This window comes from Zalophus californianus, chromosome 15 (assembly GCF_009762305.2).
Source record: "Zalophus californianus isolate mZalCal1 chromosome 15, mZalCal1.pri.v2, whole genome shotgun sequence".
In the NCBI taxonomy this organism is placed as follows: Eukaryota; Metazoa; Chordata; class Mammalia; order Carnivora; family Otariidae; genus Zalophus; species Zalophus californianus.
The window spans coordinates 31,132,016-31,144,255 of record NC_045609.1 but is presented as its reverse complement, the minus strand read 5'-3'; the positions used below and the strand labels follow the sequence as shown (position 1 = coordinate 31,144,255).

At 57.2% G+C, this 12,240-nt stretch overlaps 1 protein-coding gene across 29 annotated transcripts in view; it reads right to left on the bottom strand.

Annotated features, from left to right (window-relative positions):
• The window catches only part of COL13A1 (collagen type XIII alpha 1 chain), a 144,371-nt gene that overhangs the window by 45,719 nt on the left and 86,412 nt on the right, over positions 1-12,240 (bottom strand). For 22 of the 29 annotated variants that reach the window (XM_027596773.2, XM_027596774.2, XM_027596776.2 and 19 more), the window contains 5 exons: positions 11,898-11,924; positions 8,831-8,896; positions 5,075-5,182; positions 2,961-2,987; positions 2,144-2,179 (listed from right to left, as the gene is read on the bottom strand). In XM_027596773.2, coding sequence (XP_027452574.1) covers positions 2,144-2,179; positions 2,961-2,987; positions 5,075-5,182; positions 8,831-8,896; positions 11,898-11,924 — 264 coding nt within the window. Of the gene's footprint in view, positions 1-2,143; positions 2,180-2,960; positions 2,988-5,074; positions 5,183-8,830; positions 8,897-9,973; positions 10,031-11,897; positions 11,925-12,240 lie in introns of all 29 variants that reach the window. The other 7 variants (XM_027596775.2, XM_027596782.2, XM_027596777.2 and 4 more) reach the window with 4 other exon arrangements.

Genomic DNA, 12,240 nt, shown 5'->3' with positions numbered 1-12,240 from the left:
ATGAGCTCTAACGGGTCACGGTGAGGACCAGGAGGGATGGGGACTGAGTGAACTTTGACCGAACCAGAGATGCGAAGTATTGCGGCACTTGTCCCTGGGCGTTAGCCTCTTGATCTCAGAGCTCTGATGGAAAGCAAACTTCTGCCTGGGGATAGTGGTCACTGGCTCAAGACCCCCGCGGCCCCAGTGGGGCTGGGACCGTGGGACGAGCACCTGCAGCCTCCTGAGAGTCACCTGACACCACAGCCTTAAGCTGAGGCCTCTCCATCCTCAGGACAATAGACCCCCAACCTCCTTTCCAGATGCACCGGGTTTTCAGTTGGTCCACAAATGTAGATGCCCGCCACTGGCATCGCTGTGCCCCCGGGGGCCTGCACTGCACCAGGAAGCAGTAAGTCTTGCGAGTCTGCGTGCATGGTTGGAAGCAACCACAGAGGCTATAATTTCCACTTCCCGACACAATACAAACTTCTCAGTTTATGCCGAACTAATTAAAGGTCTCTCAGGTCTTGCCATTTCACCCCCCCCAAACACCCATAAAACAATGTGGTGAAGGCAGCCTCCCAATTATAGAGTGTGAGGAATGTGCTTCTCTGGAGCAATCTGTCCCTTTCCCAAATCCCTCCCGCTTCTTGTCCCCCCTTTCCTTCCTGCCTCCTTTCTTCTCCTGCAGCCCAGGTCCGGGTCTGGAGCGCTGCACAGGGCTCCCCGCAATGGGTGGTGCCACCGGAAGGACCCAGGCCAGACTGAGTTCCTACTCTGCCACTTGCGAGCCATGAAACTCTGGGCAAGCCTCAGGTTCCTCATTTGTTAGATGGGAGAACAGTACCAGCCTCGCAGGGCAGTCACATGGAAGGACAGCCTGGGCACACAGTGGGCATTCAGTAAGTGGTGACTACTGCTAAGATTATTTTTTATGTTATTATCGTTATTGTAATGACCACCCCTGGGCCTGTGCTCAGATTGTTTCCCTGTCTAAAATGCCATGTCCCTTCAGATTTGCTGGTTGAGGGACCACAGTGGTGGGTTAAAAATGGCCATGAATGCTTTGCTATTCCTCCCACAAGAAGCAGAGGCAGAGTTCCCTTCCCCTCGCCCCACTGACGCCACATGACTTGGCCATGTGACTTGCTTTGGCCGACAGGACCTCAGATAGTGTGATGGCCTTGGATGCTTTGGAAAAGCTCTCATGCACTCAGACTTGGCAGGTTTGAACACGGCCCTGGGCCTACCATGCTGTAAGAAAAGCTGTGTAGCCTACTGGGAGCTGAGAGGCCATGGCGGGGAGAACAGAGCTCCCACCCCCACCCCCCTCGTGGCGTGCACCAGCCACCCAACATGTGGATGAGATGGCTTGGCCTCTCTATCCATCATCTGACACAACTGCATGAGTGAGCCCAGAGGACAGCAGCAGAACTCCCAGATGGCCCATCCACAGAACCAGAAAGAGAGAGAGAGAAATCATCCTTTTAAGCCAGGAAGTTCAGGATGGTTTGTTACACAGCTACAGGTTAACTGATACGCCCACCGAGTCACCAGGATGGGGCTCCCAGGCTGTCTTCTCCCAGAAGACTTCACAGACTCCTCCCAATCTGGAATTAATCTCTCTACCCCCCACCACCCATATTCACACAATGCTTTGTAACGATTGCTTAGCACAATCTGCCTTCACCAGGGTTATTTGTACAGGAATCCTTGTGTCTCTCTAGACTGCAGGTTGTCAGAAAGAAGGTCTGGGACCCCCCCCACCCCCATAGCCCCCACCGTGCTCAGCATGGAGCTCTGCCCAGGGCAGACCCTGGTCATCTGCTCCCATTTACCAGGCCCTCGGGGGCCAGTGAAGAACCTGGCCTGCCTGGGTAGAGACACAGGGATGCAGGTTGTCCGTGGGAGACCCACCTGGGTCTGGGGTCGGGCTGGGCCACTGATAGCCTGAGGCCCTGCCCCTCTGGGCCTCCTCCTGCCTCAGATGGAGACACAAACTCCTGTCCAACCCACCTCACAGATGTGAGGCTCACATTGGGCAAGCGTGTGTGCAGACATGCGTGTGCGTGACCAAGTCCTGCCCCTGCTGGCGCTGTGGTGGAGTCCTACTTGGGTTATCACTGGGGATGTAGGGTCCTTCCCTCCCCTTCCTCCTTACCTTCCGGCCGTGGTAGCCCTGGATTCCTGGGTCTCCCTGGGGGAGCAAAGAGAAGAAAATTAGTGAGATTTTCCCAAACGCCCCATTTTGGCTTGCGCACTTGCCCTCACATCGCCATTCCTCTTCTCAATGACTGTAAATCCTCCAGCCCTCCCTGGAACAATAGCTTGCTTCCTCTGAAGCCAACAGAGACTCTTCTTTTCACAACAAGTCCCCATCCTGCAGAGGCGGAGGCGTGGTGGAAAGGGTCCACCTGGCAGGGGCCCAGGAGACCTGAATTTTGCTTTTGATTCCACTGCTGACTCTCTGCTGAACTGGGACAAGTCACTTTTCCCCAGGGCTCTCAGCCTCCACACGTGCAAAATGCTTGGGCAGGGTCAGTGCTTTGCAGCTCCTGGTCCCCCGAGTGCCAGGGCACCCTGCTTCAGAGGAGAGTCAGTTTGACACGTGGGCTTCCAGACAAGGTCTCCCAAGAGACCAGATGATCCCGAAGGTCCCTTCCAGTTCTGACTCTGTAGGAAACCCTCTTTTATTGGGATGTTGTGACAGTGCCCCGGGCATCAACCTGGAGTCTCCAACCAGACTCTAAGCTCCTTGGAAGGTGGGACCACAGCGTCCATACCAGTCAGACTACCGGCTGTGCCTGGACACACAAGTGCAATCTCTGCGGGACCCAAGCTGTTACCAGGAGGAGGGTGACATTTTGAAGTGAACAAAGTGTGACCCATCTCTCACGGAGGCCACTCTCAGCGGCTCACTCAGTAGCCCGCAGAGAGCTCTCCCACCCATTCAGCGCACAGCCCGGAAGGGCCCTCACCTTTGGTCCAGGAGGCCCGGGTAAGCCCTGTGGAAGCAAGAGCAAGGTAAGTGGAGATGGAATGTGCTGGCAAACAGAGCAGGTCGGCGTGTTTGCTGCGGAGGCTTGGGGCAGAGGAGTGCTCATGAGCTGTGGGTGTGCTAGAGAACAGAGCTAGAGGATCCTGGAACGGGATCTGAAACCTGTGGAGTGTGTGTGTGTGGACAACAGGCTCATAGCGCCCTTCGGAGCCAATGTGGGGGCCGCGGGTGTCCCTGCTGTGCTCAGCCACTGGAAAATAGGTCAGCGGCAGCCTGTTAAAATGACAAGTGTGGTTTGGTCCGCGTCCCTACCCACCCACCCACCTCCTAACTGGGACTCCTCCCTGGGACGCCAACCCTGCCCAGCAGAGCCTTGGTTTTGCCTTTGGCCCTGCCAGCCTTTGGGGGAGTCTTCTGTCTCCTTTGGCCCAGGGTGCTGTGACCACAGCCCTCGGCCATGGGGAGGTGGTGTGGGCCGCGGGCCTGCAGGAGCCCGAGGGGAGAGGCGAGGGCAGGCTGGCTCCACTGCGGTCTGGGGCAGAGGTTTGGGCAGCACACACAGGCTGGAGGAAAGCAAGATGCCCAAGTCTGGTCTGTTCCCATGGGTTTCAAAACATGCTTCCTGGTTTTTTCCTTTATATAAACACCCTAACAACGAAAGCCACCTGGCTTGGGTTCAGTGAGTGGGAACCTGACATGTTTGGGGGGGGGTCAGGGTCAGCGAAAAAGTGGATTTTGGGTATTTTGGGGGGGTTCTCTCAGCTTGGTTTGGTTTAGTTTCCTAAATTTCACTTCCTTTCAGGTTTTCCGTTTTCCCATCTACAAACCCATGGCAGTGAGGCTAGTCTTTCTCCCTGGGGTCCCAAAACATAGAAGTATTTAAAATCCATTGTGGAGGTCGAGCTGGGCAGGAGGGCAGGCAAGTGAGGTTTTCACACCGAGCTGAGCTGCCACACTGGGTGCCCTGGGTGGCCAGAGCTACCGCCGGGCCTAGAGGGTCCCTACACTGAGCCTCAGCATTGGCGGCTAGAGCAGCTGCGAGGCCCAGGTGTGAGGCTGAGCGACACGGAAGGCGGCCGTACTCGATGAGTGGCAGGGACACCGCCAACCCAGCCATTCTATCACTGGGAATCTATTGCAGCGAAAGCATCAGAAATGCACACACACATTTATGTTCAGGGATCTCTATCACAGAAGGGAGCTCTTTAACTACTCATAAATAGGCCCAGCAGCCCTAAAATTCATTTCATGGGAGACTCCAGCCCAAAGAAAGGGTGTGCTTTATGATGTTGAGTGAAAAACATAATGGGACACAAACTGTGACGTTACTCAGAATGCGACCAACCTGGAAAAATGTTTACGAGCAGACAAGTCTAAGGAGAAAAATGGCAGGACCCTCCAAACTGTTAATGTTGGTGAGCTCTGGATATGGCAAAATAGACAATTTAAAATGTTTTCTTTGTCCGTGTTCCAAAATTTTCACAATCATGCATGGTGCTTTTGTCATAAGAAACAAAAACAGCTCTTTTTCAATCATGTGAAAGAAACATTACTAGACAGACTTTGTCCTTCACCCTGTCCCTTCAGTAACATAGGACATTCGTCTTGGCTCTAAGATTGAAAGAACCCATTGAACTGCCCGGCTGCTCAGTTGCACTAAATAGGTCGAGAGAGCAAGGTCCTGGCCAGGGCTTGGAGAGGGGGCGCTTGGTGGACCCTGGGTTTGACCTACTGCCTGAGCGTTGTCTTGCCTGGAGGGGGCGCCTCTTGGCTCCTGGGCCCACAGCACGACCCAGCAATTCCACCTCCGGGAATCTAAAGCCACAAAACGGGCAGCCTCTTAGCGATTTCCTCCCTGGAAGTCAATGACTGCCGTTGAGCTGGGTTTTCAGAACCAGAGCACAACAGGTGAGTGTGGCAGGGATGGGCAGCTTCTTGCAGGAGCCACCCACGTCCAGTGGCCTTGCTAAGGTGTTTCTACCGTTGGGTGGGGACCCAGGTTCTTGTCAGTGATGTAAGGTTTGGATGCTTCCAGAGAATTCTTGGGACAGATCTTGGAAAAGGAGGTGGTAGAGAGAGAAAGAAGATACTTACGGGTGGCCCCATGGGCCCTGGCAGTCCCGGGGGCCCCAGAGGTCCACTTGGTCCAGGCGGGCCTGGTGGCCCCGGCGGGCCTTGGATGCCGGCCTGGCCCTGTTCACCCTGATGTTGGTGGAAACAAGAGTTAGGGGGAGAGCCCCGGGGCTGGGGAGCAGCTCCCGCCCCAGTACCATGCACCCAGTGAAGGCCCCGTGGAGGGCTTTGGTGGGCAGGCGGTGTGGCGTGGTGGTGATGATGCTGTGGTGGTGACCACATGCAGGGACCAGTGGCAGCAAGGAGATGGCCAAGACACTAGGCCCCCAAGAGGTGGGGGGGGGGGGGTTGTCCAGAGAGGACCTGCTGCACAAGCAGCTGGTCCCAGAGCAAGAGCCCTGCTGGGGCAGAGGCAGAGGAGTGAGCGAGATGACCCTGCCCGACCGCCGGCACGCTCCCGGCCCGCTCAGATGCCGGGGGTCCGGCCCAGGGGGTCCTCAGCCCGGCCTGCCTCGGCCCCTCCCTCTGTGTGGCAGTCACATCCTCTGTCTACGCCGGGCCTCCAAGGCATTCAACGACAGCAGCAGTCCCTTGTTTCTGCTGTCTGATTCTCTGGCCTTGAGTGTCATAGAGGGTCCTTAGGTCAGAGGCCACAGAAGTTGGCGTGGTTCACTAAACCACTGGGCACTAGATCTTGTGTAAAACATTTGGACTGGGGGCTTCTGATGTCGCGCTGGGAGCCCTGGCACTCGGCACCCACATTCCCGTGGGCAGTCACACCTTTCGGGCCTGGCCTGGGTTCCCCAGGTGCCTCAGCCCCCACTCCCCCATCCTTTCTGCGTGTGGCCTGCTTCTGTCACTTCCGTCATCTGTGCCTGGCCTCAGAGCACAGTTGAGTCTGCAACCCTGAGCTTGGTTGATTTTGACACTGTCAAGTGCCGTATGCCTACATGGGTCTCGATTAGTATTCTTCTGCCCTGCCCCCACTCCTCAGTCAGCTGCTCTGAGCCCAGCCCTCGTCACCCACTGTGCCTGTGTCCAGGATGGGCTGAGGGCCCAGGGAACTAGGGGTGGCATTGTGTTTCCTCAGGAGGAGGAGAGAGCCTGGTCCATGTGACCCACATCATGGGGCCGGCGGCCAACCAGAGTCCTCCTAGATCTAGACCGAGGCTGTCATGTTATTTTCTAAGTGAGCTCTCCAGGGACCGTCTGGGCTCAGCTCCTGTGAGAAGGGGCCCATCCCTGCAGACTGACTAAAACAGAACAGGCTGGCAGGCGTGCAAGCTCCAGGCTGGGATGCAGAGGGACACGGGTGACTGGGATGTAGGGGGACACGGCCAGCTGGAGCTTCAGGCCGGCCAGCCTTCTCCTTCTCGGGGCGCTCTCAGCAACCCTCTGTGACAGGAACAGGGGGCTGAGGGGCCGTCAGCTGTCCTCCCTGCTGCAACCCCACGGGAGGAAAAGATGAGTAGAAACAAGGGGTGAGCAGCCTCAGAGTGAGAACTGTGGGATTCCAGCAGCACCTGCCGGAACCTCGCTCGGCTGGGACATCCTAGTGCAGATGGCACCCAGCATGGTCACGCTGGGGCCCGGCCTTCATCCTGCTGTACCCTCTGAGAAGCCACTCAAGGGCACAGAGGAAGAGGCGGGGGCAGAAATGGGTCATGAGGCCCATTCCACCGAAGAGAAAACAGGCTCAGAGAAGTTGAGCTCCCTGACCGAGGTCACGTGGAGAATTCCGTGGCGAGCCAGGACCCAAACCTGGTACTCCAGACTGTTCTTATTCATTCCAAATAAGCCCCCAGGAAAAAACAAAACAAAACAAAACAAAACTGCTCCCTGTCCAACTTTCTGCACTTCGGAAATGACCTCCAACACCATCTGCCAAGTACATCATATTTCATATAGTTTCCTCTTTCAGCAAATGTCAGACTCAATGTTTAAGCGTCTTACAGAGCCTGTAAAGCAATATTGGTTTATTGATAGGAAATGGGCAAGCCTTTTTATGTCCCATGATGGCCAGCAGCAGAAAAACCCTAATCTCCAGGCAGGCTCTGCAGCAGGCAGAGTAGGGCCCCCTATGCTTCCCTCTCCGCTTTGGAAACCAGGTCAGGGCAGCACAGAAAGTTCTGGCTCGCCCACGCCTTGCTCTTGAAAAGGGAGGGAGTAACGTGCAGGGGCCTGGATAGAATCCTGGGCACCCTCTCAATTTCTGCATCTGTAAGGTGGGCATGATGACGACGGCCCCTGTACCCCCGGGTGGCCAGTGTGACCTTATACCAGATAGTCCATGTGGCATTCTTACCGCAGTGCCTGGAGCCCAGGAGGTGGCTAATGCAACTAAGGCCAGGAGGTGGCTCCTGGGGGCTGAGGCAAGCGGCCAGTCTAAGAAGCAAGGACAGCTCTTCTGGAATGGGGTCTGACACAGGTAGGGGCAGGTGATGGGGGTGGGGGCTGGTGCTTCTCTGAGCTGCCAGGGGGCCCCCTGAAGAGCTGTGCTTGGAGTTGGTGTTGGGAGCACATGGAGGCTCTCGAGGATCTGGCTGCTGTAATGGGATATGCAGGCTCGAGTAGCCCACGCATCACGTGTCCCGCTGTATTTTTAGCTGTTAATTGGAGGGATTTTTCAGCCTTGTTCAATCAGGAGCCTGAACTGCTGGCCTCTGGGCTCCTGACTGCTGAGTGTGGCCAGATGGTGGCTCTGGACCCTGCTGTCCGGCTTTCAGAGAACATCTCAGAGCCCCGCCCTTTCCAGCATCCCCGTGACCTTGGGGGTAACCCCTGCACAGTGTGAGGAGGGCTGGGGGTGTAAGTGGCAGCTGTGGGCCGCCTGGCCTAGAATCCCGCTGCAATGCCTATGCCTGGATCCCTGGCTCTGCGGTCTCTTGTTTTCTGTTCTTTGCAACCTGGTTCTGTCCCAGCCTCCTTGGGTGCGTAAGGCAGGAAGAAGGAAGCAGTTGCTCACAATGATTACACCTGTTGGTTGTGGGCTACATTCCCTCTGCAAATTCCCTCACTCCTCAAACTCAGGTGACAAGTGATCAGGTGCTAAAACAATCCTTTTCTAAATATAAACGGTGTAGGTCCAACCGAGAGAGCCACGAATGTGGGGTCTGAAGACCTGGTCGCCGGCTTCCCATTCTGCCTCTCGCTGTTTGTGGGAACTTGGGCACAAATTCACTCCTCTGGGCCTCAAATTAAGAATAGCTCTGGAACCACGCCAGGAGCTATCCGAAGAGCTTTGCACACACAATAACCCTATGCAGTAGGAATGGTTAATACCCTCATTTTACAAATGAAAAAGCGGAGGCACAGAGAGGTTAAGCAATTTGCCCCCAATCCCACAGCTCATAAGCGTCCCAGAAGCTGAGTGCCCTGCAATCTACTGGGTGTGTGACCTCAGGCAGCTGCCTTCATGTCTCTGAACCTTGACTCCTCATCTGTGAAATAAGCATGATCGTGCCTGAGTCATAAAACGGTTGAGAGAATGAAATGAAATCAGACCTGTCAAAGGCGCAGCCCTGTGGCTGGCGCCCAGTGGTGGCTGTCGCTGTTTTGAGGAGCAGGGGTGTGTGGTATTGGTGGATCTCCTGGGCTCGGGGGTTGTGTATCTCCACATCTGTGACATTCACGGGTCCCATTCTGTCTAATCGACTTGAACTGAAGTAGAGTGGGCTTCTGCCTTTGTCTACCGTCCCAGCCGGCCCGTCGGGGCCCGGAGACCTGCCAAGCCCCTGGGGACGCCACACGTGGTCTGGACAAAGGGAAGGTGTCTACCTGGAAGGTCCGTCTTTTTATGACTGGGGGTGGAGCCAGTCGCACTGAATTGAGGAGAGGCAGCAGCTGAAGAGAGAGATGAGTTGGAAGGCCAGAGGGCAAAGGCCAAAGATCGCAGATGTTCAGAATGATGCCGAATGTCGCCAGGAAGGCAGGGTGGCCAAGTGGGAGGGGAGGAGAGGAAGAGAGAAGAGTGATTAGCAGGCATGAGGCACAGGGAGGGAAGGTGTGGATGGCGCCCTCTCGCGGCTTGAGGGGGCGCAGCGCCGAGCTCGCCCTTGGGTGGCACAGCATCCCCAAAGGAGGAGTGTGGCCCTGCGGGTGTTGGCCAGCAGCAACCCCTGACTGGGAGAGTGGCCTCCTGACGCACAGCCCACCATTGCACTGCCGGCCCTGCCTGTCCCTGGCGGAGGACGGGGGCTGCTGGGCTGAGGGCAGCAGATGCAGAGGCTCTGGTCGGGAGCCACAGAACCAGCTAAATTGGTACTCAAAGCCAGGCTGGTGTGTGGCAACCACTGGGTTCTTTTTTTGGTTGAACGAGAAAGGCTAGCATCAGCGAATCTGAGGAGGATGGTCAAGGGCAGTGCCAAGTCGGGCTCCCGGGGGCTGAGCCGGCTGAGGGTGCGGCCAGTGTGAGCACAAGCTAAGTGCTGCTGAGGTCTCCCGCTGGGGCTGGTGGGTTTGGAAAATAAAGGCTGGGGGCAAGGATGTCTCCAGCATGTTCAACCACTTTTGGTGGGGAGGCAAGGTTCAATCACATTATCTAATGCGATTTTCATTTTTGGAAATTCTCCTTGCTTCCAGTCTCTCTACCAATGGAAGCTGAGTGCCCTGCGGCTTTAGGAAGTGGTTAGAGCCCATGTGACAACAAAGATGGTGTATAATTGACCTCTTGCTTTTGAAAGCATTTTAACTCACACGTGGCCCCTGGGATGAGTGTTAAGAACCAGGGGCCGCCTGGGCTGAGAACTGGGAGCCCAACTGTGGCTGGCCTTTCCAGGTCCCTGCTGCCTTTAGGGGCCTCGGCCGCCCCGAGAGCCCCGCCACCTCCCACTGTGGGGCCCGGGACGTGCAATGTTGGGCTCTGCGTCCAGGGAGTCTCTCAGCAGAGAGGGGCCCGGAGACCTTCCAGAATCCACAAACCTTGAGGGTAATGATCTGGTTGGAGCGCAGAGCCGAAAGAGTGCTGCTTAGGTGCTCCTGGCGTGGGAGGGGACCGAGGTGGCAGAGACAGGGCGACCGGGGCGTGAGTGTTGGAGCCCACAGACACCAGGTGCCCTGCACTCTGTCCCAGGGTACTCCGTCCCCCCCACTCCCCACCCCTCCTCTCCCTCCCTCCCTGGGACGCTGCAGGCTGGAGCAGAGGCAGGGACCAGCCTGGATCTCCCATCATCCTGTGAGCCTGGAGGCCTGCCACCCCCATCGTTCCTGCAGAACCCTGGGAAAACCAACAGGCCCCTCTCCCTAGATGCCCCCTTGCTTTCCTACCCACTTCCAGATCAACAGGGGGGTGCCCGCTGCCTTGCTCTGTCCAACAGCTGAGCACCCAAATCTGCTCTCACCCCTGCCTGACTCGTTCCCTACCCTGCCATGGCCGGCCATAGCTTTGCTGCACTCCATGGCCAAGGTGCTTCTGGAGCCTTCCATCCCTGCTCTCTCTCTCTCTTCCTCCCCCTCCTCCCCCACCCCACCCCCACACATTCACTAAGGACGGACAATGACACGCTGCCAATTACGTGTCTGCAGTTGTGTTATCTTTTGTGCCGGGGGATGCTGTCTTTCTTTCGGGTAACATAACAATCCTGTGAGCCCATCATTTCAAATCAACACAGCTGACCTTCTATTATTGTATCAGGACCAGGCGAGCCGGAATACCGGGGCCCCTGCGTCCCCAGGGCACACGCCACTCACGGGTTGTCTGTGTGGCTACCGGCCGGCGCCCCCTGCCCGGGGCCCAGCCCGGCTTTGGCCTCAACCCCTGCCCCAGCTACTTATGGTGAAGGCCCCCTGCAGCCTCTCCCTGGCCCAGGAACCCCGGGGTCAGAGTCTGAGTGGCGGGGCACTGCTAGAAAGGCCTCCCGGTGGCCTTCCGGAGCCACGGTGACTCTGAGCCTGACTCGCACTTGTCTCCACTTCCTCGGTCTCCTTGCCTGATGGGGTGGCAGCCAGGGAAGCCACACCGTGTGTGTGCTTCTGGGCACAGTGAGGCCCGTGGCACAGGGATGGACACACAAAGATACTAGGGTCTGAGAGGGACATGTTTCTAGTCCCAGCTCACTGGGGCTCTCAGCAGAGGGCCCACATCTTCGCCCTCCCTGTCCCAAGAATGACCTCTTACTATACTGGTGCCCACGTCGGCAACCTCCTAGTAGGACCGCAGCCGACTTTGGGCTCTATATCTGGGGACAAAGCAAAGCAAAGGAAGGAGCTGGGGCCTGGGGGTGACCGGGAGACCATCCCAGCTCAGAAATCCCCACCCTGTTTTGGAGAAGGCCTCCTCTAGTCCTAAGGAGGCAAAGCAGAGACTTTATCCTTGAATCGATACAGCCAGCCCCCAGTTATCTCCCACCACTGAGGTTTGGGTCATCTGCAGCAATGACTAACCCAAAAGTCCCTCTGATTCAGCCGGGGCAGGCAGCCAGACATGCACACCCAGTCACACACGCACGCCGGGCAGGGAGTCAGACCCACAGACTCACAGCTGCACAGCCTTACAGAGAAGGCAATGTGCAGAGGAGAGGCAGGGCCAGACACCCGGAGTTCCAGATGCACACACACGCGGGCAGGCTTGCAGGCCAGCCAGCGCAGGCGCAAACACCCGGAGACACGCTCGGGCGGGGGAACACCGGCGCTGGAGACCAGTTCTGCGCAAGCACACTATGGACCACCAGGCACACTCCTGGGGACCGGCTCCCCCCTCCCCCACAGCTGCTCTCTGGCTGCTGAGCACAGAAGGGGGTTGTATGCTTCTGTTCCCCAACCTCTGTGGGCGCTGGGGGCCCCAGGTGGATGAGGCTGAGCTGGGGGCGGTGCCCCAGGGATGGATCAGTTTTAGGGGTTCACTTACCCGATGTGGGTACTCTCCACACTGACCCTGGGGAAGGGAGGGAAGGAGAAGAGGGCGTTAGGCACTCTGGGGAAATTGCGCCTCAGAAGCATCCTCAGGACCAGACCTACTCTCCGCCCACCAGCCCTGCGCTGGTCCTGGATTTAACTGAGGCAGGAGAACTAAGTCCCTCCCTCTCCCCTGGCTGGCAGCAGAGAAGAAACCCTGAGGGCACGCCTGGACATGGCCCCATGGAACACAGGATAGGATTCTGCTGCCATATCCCACTTGCCATGACCGCAGTCAGGAGTTATGCTCCATGCCTGGCTGGAGGTAGCTTCCAGAAAGGTCGACCCTCTGCGTG